Source organism: Macaca thibetana, chromosome 2 (assembly GCF_024542745.1).
Source record: "Macaca thibetana thibetana isolate TM-01 chromosome 2, ASM2454274v1, whole genome shotgun sequence".
NCBI lineage: Eukaryota > Metazoa > Chordata > Mammalia > Primates > Cercopithecidae > Macaca > Macaca thibetana.
Window position 1 is genome coordinate 105,619,463 of NC_065579.1, and position 15,931 is coordinate 105,635,393.

Here is a 15,931-nt window from a genome sequence, read left to right on the forward strand (position 1 = left end):
CCTTGTTAATTTTCTGTCTCAGTGATCTTTTTTCTTTTCTTTTTTTTTTTTTTTTTTTGAGACGGAGTCTCGCTCTGTCACCCAGGCTGGAGTACAGTGGCTGGATCTCGGCTCACTGCAAGGTCCGCCTCCCGGGTTTACGCCATTCTCCAGCCTCAGCCTCCCGAGTAGCTGGGACTACAGGCGCCAGCCACCTCGCTCGGCTAGTTTTTTGTATTTTTTAGTAGAGACGGGGTTTCACCGTGTTAGTCAGGATAGTCTCAATCTCCGGACCTCGTGATCGGCCCGTCTCGGCCTCCCAAAGTGCTGGGATTACAGGCGTGAGCCACCACGCCCGGCGTTGTCTCAGTGATCTTTCTAATATTGACAGTGGAGTGTTAAAGTCTCCCACTATTATTGTGTGTGGGAGTCTAAGTCTCTTTATAGGTCTTTAACAACTTGTTTTATCAATCTAGGTGCTTCTGTATTGGATGCATATATATTTACGATAGCCCTTCTTGTTGCATTGATCCCTTTACCATTGTGTGATGCCCTTCTTTATCTTTTTTTATCTTTGTTGGTTTAAAGTCTGTTTTGTCAGAAACTAGGATTGCAATCCCTGCTTTTTTCTGCTTTCCATTTGCTTGGTAAGTTTTCCTCCATTCTTTTATTTTGAGCCTATGTATGTCTTTGCACATGAGATGGGTCTCTTGAATACAGCACACCAATGGGTCTTGACTCTTTATACAGTTTGCCATTCTGTGTCTTTTAATTGGGGGCATTTAGCCTATTTACATTTACAGTTAATATTGTTATGTGTGAATTTGATTTTGTTATCATGATGCTAGCTGATTATTTTGCACACTTGTTGATGTAGTTGCTTCATAGTGTCATTGGCCTTTGTACTTTTTTTTGCAGTGACTAGTAATGGTTTTCCTTCCATATTTAGTGCTTCATTCAGGAGTTCTTGCAAGGCAGGCCTGGTGGTGACAAATTCCCTCCTCATTTGGTTGTCTGAAAATGATTTTATTTCTCCTTCACTTACGAAGCTTAGTTTGGCCAGATACGAAACTCTGGGCTGAAAATTCTTTTCTTTAAGAATGTTGAATATTGGCCCCCAATCTCTTCTGGCTTATAGGGTTTCTGCTGAAAGGTCTGCTGTTAGTCTGATGGGGTTCCCTTTGTAGGTAACCTGGCCTTTCTCTCTGGCTGCCCTTAACATTTTTTCCTTCATTTCGGCCTTGGAGAATCTGATGATGATGTGTCTTGGGGTTGATCTTCTCGTGGAGTATCTTACTGAGGTTCTCTGGATTTCCTGAATTTGAATGTTGGCCTGTCTTGTTAGGTTGGGGAAGTTCTCCTGGGTGATACCCTGAAGTATGTTTTTCAACTTGGTTCTGTCCTCCCTGTCTCTTTCAGGTACCCCCATCAGTCATAGGTTCAGTCTTTTTACATATTCTTGTAGGTTTTGTTTATTCCTTTTCATTTTTTTTTTCTCTAATCTTGTCTGCCTTATTTCAGCAAGATGGTCTTCAAGCTCTGAAATTCTTTTCTCTGCTTGGTCTATTCAGTTATTGATACTTGTGTTTACACTATGAAGTTCTCATGTTGTATTTTCAGCTCCATGAGGTAATTTATGTTCCTCTCTAAACTGGCTATCCTGGTTAACAGCTCCTGTAATGTTTTATCATGGTTTTTAGCTTCTTTGCACTGAGTTAGAACATGCTGTTTTAGCTCAGTGAAGTTTGTTATTACCCACCTTCTGAAGCCTACTTCTGTCAAATCATTCATCTCAGCCTCTGCCCAGGTATTGCAATCATTTGGAGAAGAGGCACTCTGCCTTTTTGAGTTTTCAGTGTTTTTTCACTGATTCTTTCTCATCTTCATGAGTTTGTCTAGTTTCAATCTTTGAGGCTGCTGATCTTTGGGTGGGGTTTTTTGTGGGACTTTTTTGTTGATGCTGTTGTTGTTGCTTTCTGTTTGTTTTTGTTTCAATAATCAGACCCCTTTTTGTAGGGCTGCTGTGGTTTGCTGAGGGTTCACTCCAGACCCTATTCACCTGGGTCTCTCCCACACCCAGAGGTGTCACCTGAGGAGACTGCAGAACAGCAAAGATAGCTGCCTGCTTCTTCCTCTGAGATCTCTGTCCCTGAGAGGCACTGACCTGATGCCAGTGGGAATGTTCCTGTATAAGGTGTCTGGCAACCCTTATTGGAGGGTCTCACCCAGTCAGGGGGCATGGGATCTGGGACCCACCTAATGAAGCACTCTGGCTGCCTCTTGGCAGAGGGGGTGTGCTGTGCTGCGGGGGAGTCCCACTTGTCTGGGCTGCCTGGATTCCTCAGAGCTAGCGGGGGAAAGACTAAGTCTGCTGATCCACGGAGACCATGGCCACCCCTCAGTCCCAGGGAGATCAAAGTTCTGTCCCTAAACCCCTGGCTGGAGTTGCTGAAATTCCTGCGGGGAGGCCCCACCCAATGAAGAAGAATGGTTCAGGGTCCGACCTAAAGTGGCAGTCTGGCCACAGTCTGCCACAGCCAGTGTGGCAGTTTGGGTCCAAACCATCCAGTCTCCCCACACCAGCAGGGGGAAAACCGCAGACTGGAGCTACAGTGATGGCTGCTGCCCCTCCCCTAGGGAGTCAATCATCTTAGGTAGCAGGCAGTGGCTCCAGTGGCACAATCGGTTAGCACATGGTACTGATAAGGTAGCAGGCAGCCATAGTGATGCCTGCTGCCCCTCTCCTGGGGAGCTCATTTGTCTTAGGCAGCAGGCAGCCATAGTGATGACGGCCTCCCCTCTCCCTCAGGAGCTCAGTTGTCTTAGACAGCAGGCAGCTGCAGTGATGGCTGCCTTGATTTCGTCTTTTTTTTTTTTTTTTTTTTTTTTTGAGACAGAGTCTTGCTCTGTCACACAGGCTGGGGTGCTGTGGCACAATCACAGCTCACTGCCACCTCAGTCTTCCCAGGCTCAAGGGATTCTCCCACCTTCGCCTCCCAAGTCGTTGGGACTACATGTGCACATCACCAGCTAGTTTTTTTTTTTTCTCTTTTTTTAATTTATTGTTGTAGAGATGGAGTCTCGCTTTGTTGCTCAGGCTAGTATCAAGTTCCTGGGCTCAAGCAGTCCTCCTGTCTCAGCCTCTCAAAGTGCTAGGATTACAGACATAAGCCACTGTGCTTTGCAGTTTCTTTAGTTTTGAATGGTAGTTTCGCTGGCTATAGGATTCTTTGTTGATGGTCTTTCATTTCAGACTTTGAATATTTCTGCTGTCTGCCTTCTGGCCTCCATTATATCTGATGGTGTCACCTGTTAATATTATTGAGGGTTATTTGTTGTTTTTCTCTTGTTGCTTTCAAGATTCTCTTTATTTTTGGCTTTTGACACTTTTGATTCTAATGTGACTATATGTGAATCTCTTTGATTTTATCCCATGTAGAGTTTGTTGAGCTTCTTGGCTGTGTGAAGACTTTTTCGTCAATTTTGGAAAGTTTTTCCCCATTATTTCTTCCCATTTCTCTTTCTCTTTTCCTTCTGGCACTACCACTATGTGTATGTTTATACCCTTAATGATGCCCCACAGATACCTGAGGCTCTGTTCATTTGTCTTCATTCTTTTTTCTTTTTGTTTTTCTTACTTGAGGTAATCTCAGTTAACTCGGCTTCAAATTTGCTAATCCTTCTGCTAGCTCAGATCCGCTGCTGAGCCCCTTTAGTGAATTTTTCATTTCAGTTATTGTATTCTTCAGTCCTAGAATTTATATTTGGTGTACTTTAAGTAATTTCTACCCTTTTTGTTGGTATCCTCTTATTTGGTGAGTCATTGTTCTTACACTTTCCTTTAATTCTTTAAGTGTGATTTCCTTCAGTTCTTTGTTTAAAGTATTTTCCAAGCAAGTCCAGTATTTGAGCTACCTCAGGAAAAGTTTTTATTAACTTCTTTTTGCCTGTGTATGGGCCATACTTTCCTGTTTTTTTATATCTTATGATATTTTGTTGAAAACGACATTTTAAATAATTTGGCAACTCTGAAAATCAGATCCCTTCCCCACATCCCCAGGGTTTGTTATTGTTGCTTTTTATTGTTTTATGTTGTTGACGATGCTTGTTTCTTTTTTTAGTAATATTATTGGACTCATTGCTTTTTGGGGTTTTTTTAGACAGGGTCTTGCTGTATTGCTCAGGCCATAGCGTACTGATGTGATCATAGCTCACTACAACCTTGCCTGGGCTCGAGAAATCCTCCTACCTCAACCTCCTGAGTAGCTTGGACTACAGACATGCACCACCACATGCAGCTAATTTTTTAATTTTTTGTGAAGACAGGGATCTTGCTATGTTTCCCAAACTGGTCTCAAACTCCTGGCCTCAAGTGATCCTCTTGCCTCAGCCTCCCAAAGCACTGGGATTACAGGTGTGAGCCACCATTCTTGGACCCATTCTTTAATATCTGTATTTTTTAATTATATGCAGTCACTAAAGTCTCCATGCAGTTAGTTAATGATCAGCTAATAACTGAACAGAGATATTCTTAAATGCCTTAAATCAATAACTCTCCACATTTTAAGGGGGTTTTTATATGTATGTGTTGAGGCTCACTGTCATTGCTCCAGCACTTTTCAGTTCAGCCATAGCCTTCACTTCCTGCTTACCCAGAGCCTCAAGGTCAGCACTGGTGAGAGATTAGGCCTTCTCAGGCCTTCTCTAGGAATTTGCACAGCCCTGTATACATGTGTGGCCTTCTAGATTCCCAGGAATATGTCAGAGCTTTTCAAGGCCCCCTACAGATATTTCATTCCTCAGATTTTCCTTATATAATTTTTTTTTTAGTCGTTCTCTCGTTTGCCTCAAATGACATGGCTGCTTCATGCAGCTGGGATGTTAAATTATACGTTTTTTTGTTTTTTGTTTTGCTCCAATAAATGCCTTGGGTATAGAGTTTTCCTCACTTGAGTAAGCTCTGAGTCAGGTTAAATTAAGACAAGCCCTATGAATGGAGTTTTTCCAAGAAGCTGCCAAACAGATCAAATAATAACAATTCTGTGGGTCGGAACTTTTTGTAGGAGTTCCAAAACCATTCTCTCCCTTCTAATGGCTGCTAGGCTGCTGGTGTTTCATGGCTTTCATGATTCTACAGCAGCTTGTTTTTAAGGCTACTGTGGAGGTAGGAGGGGATGGGAATAGTGCAAGTTAAAAATTCAACAAAGCTCATTGTTATTATTCATCCATTATCATTGAATAAACATTTCTTGGATTGTCACAAGCCTTTGGTTAACCAGTGTTAGCCACCCCATTGCTTTCATGGACAAGCAGATTTTCAGAGATCTGCCATTCCTAAAATGCCTCTCCCATCATTGTGTTCTTAATATCCAAAAAAGCATGTTCTTATAATCTAACGCTCGGGGGCCATGCCCCAGAAAATGAAGCCCATGGATTCAGTCGGACACCAGTTTGGCTAGACCTTAGTCTGTCCCATGCTTTGGGCTTTGTGGGTATAGAGTGGGTATAGAGCTGCTTTGGGCATTGTGGGAATAGAGCTACTTCTGTTCTGCCCAGTTTGGGTCTGCTCCCATCTGGCCTGTGAGAGTACCCAGAACTCACTCATGTAGCCATCTAAGAAACAACTCACAGAGAGAACCATACCTAACTCACTGGTCCCACCCATTCTCATGATCTAGTGGCCAGGAGTGGCCTATTGAGGAGATGCATATTGTAGTGGTGGTATCTCACATCAGCTTTCCTCTGCTGTCAGGAATTTCTGCTGAAGATTTTTTGTGTGTTCCGGAACCTGATGAAGATGAGTGTGTTCCCTCGGGACTGGATGGTAATGAGACTGCTCACAAGCAAGTGAGTATGGAAGGGCTCTGTGTCAGCATTACTGAGGTGTTCTCAGACTAAGAAGAGTATGTGTGTTTCAGAGAGGGAGCACATGAGCAAGACAAATGAAGGGCAGGACCATGGGAAAAGAGAGGAGAGGGCAAATGAGAAAAACGTTTTTGTGCTTGGCAGATGATGGCACAGTAAGGATAGAGAAGGAAGTTTTCAGGATGTGAAATATAATATCCTGAGAAGGGTTCTTCCTTGAGGAAGGCCTGCTTAGTGTCTCATTGGCCTCTGCTGCCCTGTAGGTTTAGGCATTGTCCCAAGCCGCCTTCTCGATTTAAATTGTGTTGTCTACCATAGACAGTGCCAGTTACCCACCTGAGACCTGGCTGCAAGGCTCTGACCACTTCTGATTACTGACATAGAATTTACTCTAAAGATAACCCTAACCCGACTGCCTCATTTATATTTCTAGCCTGTGCTTCCTCCTGGCAAACCAGACAAATGATGCATGTGGTAAGGGGCTGGCTCATCTGGTCTCTCTCTATTCAGAAGAAGGCTACTTGGCCTACACACTCTAGCCCATTGCCTCCTCCCACTGATCTGCCTTTTATATTGACATGTAAAATATAATTAAAGTATTTGTTAGATATATTAACAAGATACTAGCATGGTCTTTCCACTTTACACCTTTTATAGCGCACTGTAACTTTTTCCAAAATGCAAATGTTTTATAAAGAATGGAAGGATGGTTATAAACAAAGTTGCACAGATACTTCCTCACATAGTGACTTTTCCATTTGAATCCTTCTTGTTTCTATCTCTTAACTCCATTCAGAGCACTTCAGGCTCCCCAGCCTGTCCTGCAAGAGCAGTTTTTTCTTTCAAAGCTGTGACCCTTTAAATTTTTCACCCCCTCTAGTGGTGGGCTAGTGTTTCTAATGCACTGTTTTTGTCATGTTCTTCTGCATCTAAGCAGAGGTGGCCACTGTTAGACATAAGTCTCTTTGTCAGGTAGCCAAGGCCCTATGTAATGAAAATGAAACCTACTGTCCCACTAGACTTCCTCTCCATTTCACTCTCTTGTTCCAGCAGGACAGCCTCCCATTGTCCCTTCTGTGTGCCCAGGCTAAGATTGAGAGTGATTACTCAAGCTAGACCAAAAGAGCTGAATTCAAATGACACATAGATGAAAATAATAGTATATGATTAAAGCAAAGATTTATTACCTATATAAACCCCTGTTATCCAGTATAATAATAAAATTATGTTCTAAGTCCTAGAAAGTGATCATAATATCTATTGATTACCCAGAGGTCCTCAAAATACTAGAACTACTCTGAACTGAGAGAAACTTTAAAGAACCATCGAACTCCTACCACCTTTTATAGGTAGGGAAAATGAGACCCAGAGAGAAGTATGAAGGCCAGGTAATGGCAGAACTAGGTCTAGAACCCAGTGACGTCCCGTGCTGTCCTGCCAACTGTGGGGCATTTATCCAAGACTGGTTTTCTGTAGAGTTTTTTCTATAGAGTTTGTACCATTTTCTCTTTCCTTTATAGTCACATCTTACATGGGAACAAGTTGTACCCAAGAAGCTTGCACACAGGCTATAGACAGCTGATGCCAAGCCATCAGATGCCATTGTTAGTCTTTTAATTCTGCCAATGCCTTGTTTCCCTACTGCAGTATTATAGTCACTACTGTCCAGTACCTGTCCTCTGCACTGCACAAGAATTTCACAGAGACTGACTTTGACTTTAAGGTAGGCACTCCTGAAATCCATCAGTATTATTGCAATAACCTTAGAAAGCCAAAACCAAGCTCACTTGTTTTTGCTTTATTAATAGATTCATAGTATCAAACAGCTTCTAAGCCTGATGATGATTAGAATATGACCTGGGGTACGCCTGTTGAAAGTGTTGGTAGCCAGACTTCCATGAGTATGCTTTCTAGTCCAGAATCAACACAATTGGCTTCAGAAGGAGTCAAGAGGGGAAAGAAGAAGAACAAATTCCTGTTCACAAAGATATTTAAAAGGGAAAAAAAATGAGGATCTTAAGATTATAAAATGGGTTCTATGCTACATGTATGTATTTAGTAACTCTCCCTACAAGATTGAGTTCTTAGACTGTCACGTTTTCTCTTTCTCTGTCTCTCTAGGTGTGGAATTCTTATTTTAGCCTGGCAGTTCTATTCATAAATCAGCCAAGCCTTCAGCTAGAAATTATCACCTCAGTCAAAAGGAAGAAGATTCTAGATAAGTAAGATAAACGTCTTATATTCATCTCATTACCACTTGGCCAAATAGGGCTATGTTTCCATGAGAGTTCCTTCAGAGGTTCACAGGTTCTCAGCTGGGTGGTTTCCCAGGGGCCAGGTGTGGGAGTTCAGTCGAGAGCCCAATGGCTTAGTGCATTGGGAAGCATTAGAAACAAACAGTACTGAAGTACTAGCCTCATGGGTTTGCAGCCCTATCTTCCTGAACCTTCTCCCACTAACGGTTGGCTCCTGTGTTACTATTCTTAGGTATGGGGACATGCGTGTAATGATGGCTTATGAACTGTTCAGCATGTGGCAGAATTTGGGTATGTTTTTTATCTCTATTCTTCCCTTCTATATATTGCATAGCCAAATAGAAAGTAGCAAGACTAATAACATCTCCCAGGCTTTATGAATGTTAATTCAGACCCAAGAGATCCTTACATATCTTTCACATAACACCTCAGATGGATGGTGTAGCACATGTGCATAAAGCCCTTGGCAAGGAGAGTTTGGCTGAGAAATAAGACCTCAGTAATATATGTGCAAAATCCCCTTTTTTAGGAACTAAAGTCAAAAGAAAGAAAAAGAAGAGGAGGGCTGTAGTAGTTTTTTTCCAATTTGAGAACCCATGCCTGTAAGATCCTCCATACTCTTCACTTCCCAGTCTGGATGTTGCAGGCTCAAAAGCTTAGATCGGAGATACCCAGTACATGAGCAGAGGTGGCCATTGATTTTAATAAAGATTGAAACATTTCTTGGATCTCTGGTATTCATGCATCCAGATCAGATACTTGACACCAATTGCATGGAGTAATATATGAGAAGAGAACTGCAACCTCTGAGTGAGATCAGCTTTGGCTTTCCTTCTTTGCACAGCTTCTGCTTTGAAAGCTTTGAAAATAGCCACTGCTTTGAATCTAAATTTGTCAGATCAGTGTTTTTGGTAGAATTTCTGGGTTGCCCTGGTGACTGAGTGGGCCATCCTGTGATATTGTAGAGATCTGAGTGGCCTGTCAAGATGCTAGATAACTATTATTATTTCAAGTAAAGTTTGCTTTCAGCTGAGCTCATGGCTCTGAAGCTATAGGAATGATAGTCATAAAATCTCCAGTCCTCTGTTAACCATCCCCACCACAAACCTAGAGGCAGCAAGCAAGATGTGAGGTATTTCTGCCAGTGGGAGGGCCTTCTATTCATGAGTGGGGATGCATTTCCCCAAGCATGACTTTCCAGCACTCTGGTTCCCTGTATCCAGCACAGTTTGGAAATGGATTTTAACCCAAAGTTGACTCTGAAATTCCCAGGAATGCAAGAGACTGGCTACTGTGCCATGTACCAAAATTGGAATATGCTGAACCAGCTTCAGGGCTAAACATTTGCTTCTTAGACAGGTTTTCAAAATGGAAATTTTTTTAATGCCATATTTGCCTGATAAAGCCTTTACTGCCTCATTGCTTTTGGTGGAAATGACATTCTCTGGTCCCCAAGAAATGGTTTTACTTGGTTGTAGCATTTATTGCACAGACCCACAGTTTATCTCCTCCTTAGTCTCTGAAGGACTGAGAGCAGAGCTCTAAAAAATGGTTCACTCCATTTTACCATTGCAAGGAAGAGAAAAATCCTATCCCACCATCCACAGGACTGTCTCTGGCTTCTGGTAACCCTAGATGGCAGGCCAGTGAGAGGGAAACCCACATCACGCACTTACTATGGAAATGCTTCATTAAGGAAGTTGAGGGTTGAGCTGAGCCAAGTAGGTGTAATGGTACCATCAGAAATGCAATATGAACACAAAGGGAGTTCAGGATGGGTAAAGAGAGAATCTCTAAGCCAGCCTTTTAGGGTAGGGCTGTACAGGAGGCTCCTGCTAGCTCAGGAGGAGGACTTCTTTGGCATAGATGAACATAGGCGGTGTAAGGGTCCATGGACTTATTAGGCCTCTGGTGGCTAGACCAGGGACTGGATATCCTCATCACTTAAATGTCTCTGGGCTACAGCTAGAAACTCCAAGGGGAGTGCATTGTATTTAAGCAGAAATATATAGGCTTTTCCAATAAACACTGTGAATAGACCATCTGACACTCATAGGTTACTCAGAAACCTGTTCTGTCTAGAGTAGCAAACTCTGTTCCTTCATCTCAGAGAGATTTTCAGGTAGTTTGTGGGACCTGTCAGGAAGTTCTTTGGAAAAGCAGTTTTGTGACTGTTGCACATTTACTTTAACTGGGCTAGGCCAACTTTATCCATAAACTCTAAAAAGTTGAGGGGGAGTATCTCAAAAAACCATAGGGGAGAGCTTGCTTTGCTCTTGGAAGCTTCCAATATAGATTATAGCATGTGTTGTGGCCCCATTTGGGAATCTTCCATGAAAGGAGCAAAGCGGGCATAAACTAATTTGGGTTTTGTTTTTCAGGTGAACATAAGATCCACTTTATTCCGGGAATGATTGGTCCTTTTCTGGGTGTGACACTGGTCCCACAGCCAGAAGTACGGAATATCATGATTCCCATCTTTCATGACATGATGGACTGGGAGCAGAGAAAAAATGGCAACTTCAAACAGGTAAGAAACCTGGCACAGTGTTCAGGGTATTCTCTGGAATGGATCCCTTCTGCTTAGGCAGGTGGCCTAGATGACCAAGCCATGATTCTAGTGGGAATGGGCTGTAGCTTGGCTAATTTGAATCCTGTTCAAGGGTTTTCCCTTACTTGCTAGCCATAATTGATTTGTGGATTTTCTTCATGAAGTTAGAGGCCAGAAAATAATGAGGCCAGCAAAGAATGAACATCACTATAACTTTCTGATCAAGGAGAGAATGATTGAGACTGTAGCCTCCCAGTTTCATTCAGGATAGGGCCCTGGGAGTGTGTGATGTCATTCCTTTACAGAGGATTTTCACTGTATAGTCCAGGCATTTCTAGGGCAGTAGCCCAGACCAGTTGAGTTCTCATGGCTCAGGGTAGCCCAGCATTTTACAGACTACTGCACAGAGAGGTTGGTCCAGGAGATACAGGCCCCTTGGTTTTCAACTGAGTGTGAAGGCTGTCCTCCTGTGTAGTTCTTTTGCCATCACTAAGGTGGAGGACATGGCCCCTGCCTTTATATCTGTAGTTCTAGGGCATAGTACCAGGACCAATAGGGGCTATTGGTGAGGAAGCCAATTTTAGCTAATAAAATAAATAACTTGCTAACAACAAAAACTGTCCACTGTAAGCAGGCCTGCTTTGGGAGATAGAGATTTTCTCTCTTAGCAGATGATCTTCAAGCAGAAGCTCCCAGGACACCTCTAGGGGAATTTTCTGTATTGGCTTGGGAATTGTACCAGTTCCCCACTAAGCTCCTTCTGAGCCTGTGATTCTAGGATGAACCAGTGGTCTTAGAATAGGTGACTGTAACAGTGAGAAGTAGACCAGGGAAGCAGTAATTTTTAAATATTTATTTATTTTTAAATTTACATAGAGTAAAATGTATTCTTTCTGATTTACATTGTATGTGTTTTGGCAAATGCATACTCGTGTAACCACCACTGCAATCAAGAGTTTTTGAATACTTAAAAATTCGATCTTGCTGTCTATTTGTAGTCAAACCCTTCCCCTATACTTAACAAATGCAGCCATAGGTCTGTTCTTCATCACTATAGTTGTGCCTTTTCTAGAATGTCATATAAATGGAATCAAACAAAGTGCACCTTTTTGAGACTGGCCCCTTTCACTTAGCATAATGCTTTGAGAAATTCATCCATGTTACTGCATGTATCAGTAGTTTTTCTATGCTGAGAAGTATTTAGTTCATTCATTCACCATTTGAAAGACATTTAGACTTCTTAATAATCGCCGTTATAACTGGTGTGAGATGGCACATCAAAACTACAATGAGACACCATCTCACACCAGTTAGAATGGTGATCATTAAAAAGTCAGGAAACAACAGGTGCTGGAGAGGATGTGGAGAAATAGGAACACTTTTACACTGTTGGTGGGACTGTAAACTAGTTCAACCATTGTGGAAGACAGTGTGGCGATTCCTCAAGGATCTAGAACTAGAAATACCATTTGACCCAGCCATCCCATTCCTGAGTATATACCCAAAGGATTATAAATCATGCTGCTATAGAGACACATGCACACGTATGTTTATGGCGGCACTATTCACAATAGCAAAGACTTGGAACCAACCCAAATGTTCATCAATGATAGACTGGATTAAGAAAATGTGGCACATATACACCATGGAATACTATGCAGCCATAAAAAAGGATGAGTTCATGTCCTTTATGGAGACATGGATAAAGCTGGAAACCATCATTCTGAGCCAACTATCACAAGGACAAAAAACCAAACACCGTATGTTCTCACTCACAGGTGGGAATTGAACAATGAGAACACTTGGACACAGGGTGGGGAACATCACACACCGGGGCCTGTCGTGGGGTGGGGGAAGGGGGAGGAGTAGCATTAGGACATACAGCTAATGTAAATGACAAGTTAATGGGTGCAGCACACCAACATGACACATGTATACATATGTAACAAACCTGCACGTTCTGCACATGTACCCTAGAACTTAAAGTATAATAATAAAAAAAAGAAAGACATTTAGGTTGTTTCCTTTTTTGTCAATTATAAATAAAGCTACTAAAAACATTTCTTTACAGGTTTTTGTATGCATATAAGCTTTCATTTTTCTTGAGTGAATACTTAGGAATAGGATTGTTGGGCCTTGTGACAAGTGTATAATTAGCTTTCAAAGAGGTTCTCAAACTCTTTTCTAAAATAGCTATACCATTTTGAAGTCCCAGCAGCAGTATATAATCAATTGCTCCACATACTAACTAGTACTTACTATTATCTGTTCATTTATTTTAGCCATTCTAATAGGTGTATAGTTGTATATCATTGTGGTTTTCATTTCTATTTCCCTAGTGACTAATGATGTTGAGCACCTTTTCATGTGCTTATTTACCATCCTTATATTTCTTTGGTGAAATGAGTTCGAAGCTTTTGTTCATTTTCATTTGAGTTGTTGCTTTCCTTATTGTTGAATTTTAGGGTTCTTTATGTATTCTGTATGTAAGTCCTTTGTTGAGCATATGATTTACAGATATTTTCTGCAAATCTTTAGCTTATCTTTTCATTTACTAAACAATATCTTTCTTAGAACAAAAGTTTTTAATTTTTATGAAGTCCAATTTGTCAGTGTTTTTCTTTTATAGATCATGCTTTTGGGGTCATACCCCAAGAACTTTTTCTTAACATAGGGCCACAAAAATTTTTCTCCTATATTTTCTTCTAGAAGTTTTATAATTTTACATTTTAAATTTAGATCTATGATCTATTTTGAGTTGATTTCTGTATAAGGTATGAAGGATGGAGCAGGTTCCTTTTTTTATTTTGCAACAAGATGTCCAATTATTCCAGCACCTTTTGTTGAAAAGAGTATCCTTTCTTCAGCTGTCTTTATGCTTTGGTGAAAAATCAATCGCCAAAAAAAAGAAAAACAAATGGATTTGGATAAGGAGAGGCTTAAAAAAAAGAAAAAGAAAAAATCAACTGACCATCAAAGGATGCAAAGTTTCAAAGTTAGGAGAAATAAGCTGTAGTGAGCTATTGCACCACATGGTGACTATAGTTAATAATAATATATTGTACACAAATTAGCCAGGCTTGGTGCCACGTGCCTATAGTCCCAGCTACTCAGGAGGCTGAGGCAGGAGAATCGCTTGTACCCGGGGAGGTGGAAGTTGCACTGAGCCAAGATTGCACCACTGCACTCCAGCCTAGGTGATAGAGTGAGACTCCATCTCAAAATAATAATAATAATAATAATGTTTATTTAAAAATTGCTAAAAGAGTAGACTTTAAATGTTCTCATTGCAAAAAAAAAAATTAGGTGAGGTGACAGATAGTTAATTAGCTTGATTTAACCATTTCACAATGTATACATATATCAAAACATCATATTGTACTCCATAAATACATATAATTATTGTCACTTAAAACTACTTTAAAAAATCAGTTATATTTGTGTGAATCTCTTTCTAGACTCTAGTCTTTCCATAGATCAATGTTTATTCTTTCATCAATACCACACTACCTTATTATAGTAGCTTTATAGTTAGTCTTAAAACTAGGTGATATGAATCTATCTTCCAGCTTTGTTCTTTTTTTTTCAAGTATTGTGTTAGCTGTCTAATTCTTTTTCCTTTTTTAAATAAATTTTAGAATCAGTATGTCAATATCTATAACATTCCTGCTGAGATTTTGACTGGGATTGCAGTGATTCTGTAAATCAAATTGGGGGCCGGGCGCATTGGCTCATGCCTGCAATCCCAGCACTTGGGGAGGCCAAGGCAGGCGGATCATTTGAAATCAGGAGTTCGAGAGCAGCCTGGCCAACACAGTGAAACCCCATCTCTACTAAAAACATAAAAATTAACCAGTCGTGGTGGCAGGTGCCTGTAATCCCAGCTACTTAGGAGACTGAGGCAGGAGAATTGCTTGAACCCGGGAGAGGGAGGTTGCAGTGAGCTGAGGTCGCACCACTGTACACCAATCTGGGCAACAGAGCAAGACTCTGTCTCAAAAAAAATAATATATATATATATTATATATAAAATAAATATATAATTATTTATATATATATATAAAATTAATATATGTTATATATATATAATTATACATATATAAAAAAATTGGGAAGAATTGATGTCTTAATAGTCCATGAAAACAGTATGTCTTTCCATTTATTTAGGTGTTCTTTTATTTCTTTCATCAGTGTTTTATATAGAGATCTTACACATATATTATTAGATTTTTATGTATTTCCTGTTTTTTCGTGCTCTTCTAAATAATTCCATGCAACTGATTGATATTGATTCCTTGAGCAAATTTTAGACTCCCTTTATTGCCAAGTATGCAGCATTTCAAAAAATTGTTCTACATGAACTTGAAAACAATGGGTATTCTGTGGGTGAGGGAGTAAAATTTATGTTTATCTAGTAGCTCAAGCTCCTTAATTGTTTGAACTTCTGTAGCCTTACTGCTTTGCTACTTGATCCATTAGTTTTAAGAAAGTTCAATTAAAATGTTCCACTTTGTTTATATAAATAAATAAATAATTGCAATTTTTAAATTTTGTTTTATTTTTGTTTCTAGGATATAGAAATTCAATTGATTTTTATATATTGACATTATATCCTGTACCCTTGCTAAATTTACTTATTAGTTCTGGAAGCTTTTTTGCAGATTCCTTGGGATTTTCTGTTTAGACAATCATGTCATCTGAGAAAAGAGAGTTTTATTTCTTCCCTTCTACTCTATAGATCTCTTATTTTTCTTGCCATATCACATCAGCTAGGACCTCCAGGATGATGTTAAATAAGAGCAATGAGAAACTTGCTTTGTTCTTAGAAGAAAGTATTCACCAGTGTTTTACCAGTGAATATGATACTATCCTTATGTGCTTCTCCTATTAAACAAATAAATAAATATGATACTAGTTCTAAGTTTTTTATAGATTCTTTTTATCATGGGTAAATAGTATTTAAGATTAGATCAGTTTGGGAGTGTGTAACTCTAATGCCTCCAGGTCTTTGGGAAATAATAACTTCAAACAAAACAGGAACTGTTACTTTTCTGTATTGTCACAACTTGTGCCTTCTAAATGTGCAAAATGCACACCACCTGATTAAAAAAAAAAAAAAAATTTTACCAAGAAGTGGATGACATTGCAGAGCTGCACTGTGGGTCATCTGAGTCAGCTGAAAATGGGGCTGGGTTGCATTCCACCATCACTAACACTGACCAGCCTAAAACTACTTTTTCTAATTATAGAACAATATTTATTTAATGTAGAAAAATTTTAA

At 40.2% G+C, this 15,931-nt stretch overlaps 1 protein-coding gene across 6 annotated transcripts in view; it reads left to right on the forward strand.

Annotated features, from left to right (window-relative positions):
- DOCK3 (dedicator of cytokinesis 3) overlaps window positions 1–15,931 on the forward strand; it is a 688,972-nt gene that overhangs the window by 607,767 nt on the left and 65,274 nt on the right. For all 6 annotated transcript variants that reach the window (XM_050780657.1, XM_050780653.1, XM_050780654.1 and 3 more), the window contains 5 exons: window positions 5,732–5,826; window positions 7,492–7,567; window positions 7,966–8,066; window positions 8,332–8,390; window positions 10,481–10,629. In XM_050780657.1, coding sequence (XP_050636614.1) covers window positions 5,732–5,826; window positions 7,492–7,567; window positions 7,966–8,066; window positions 8,332–8,390; window positions 10,481–10,629 — 480 coding nt within the window. The remainder of the gene's footprint in view (window positions 1–5,731; window positions 5,827–7,491; window positions 7,568–7,965; window positions 8,067–8,331; window positions 8,391–10,480; window positions 10,630–15,931) is intronic.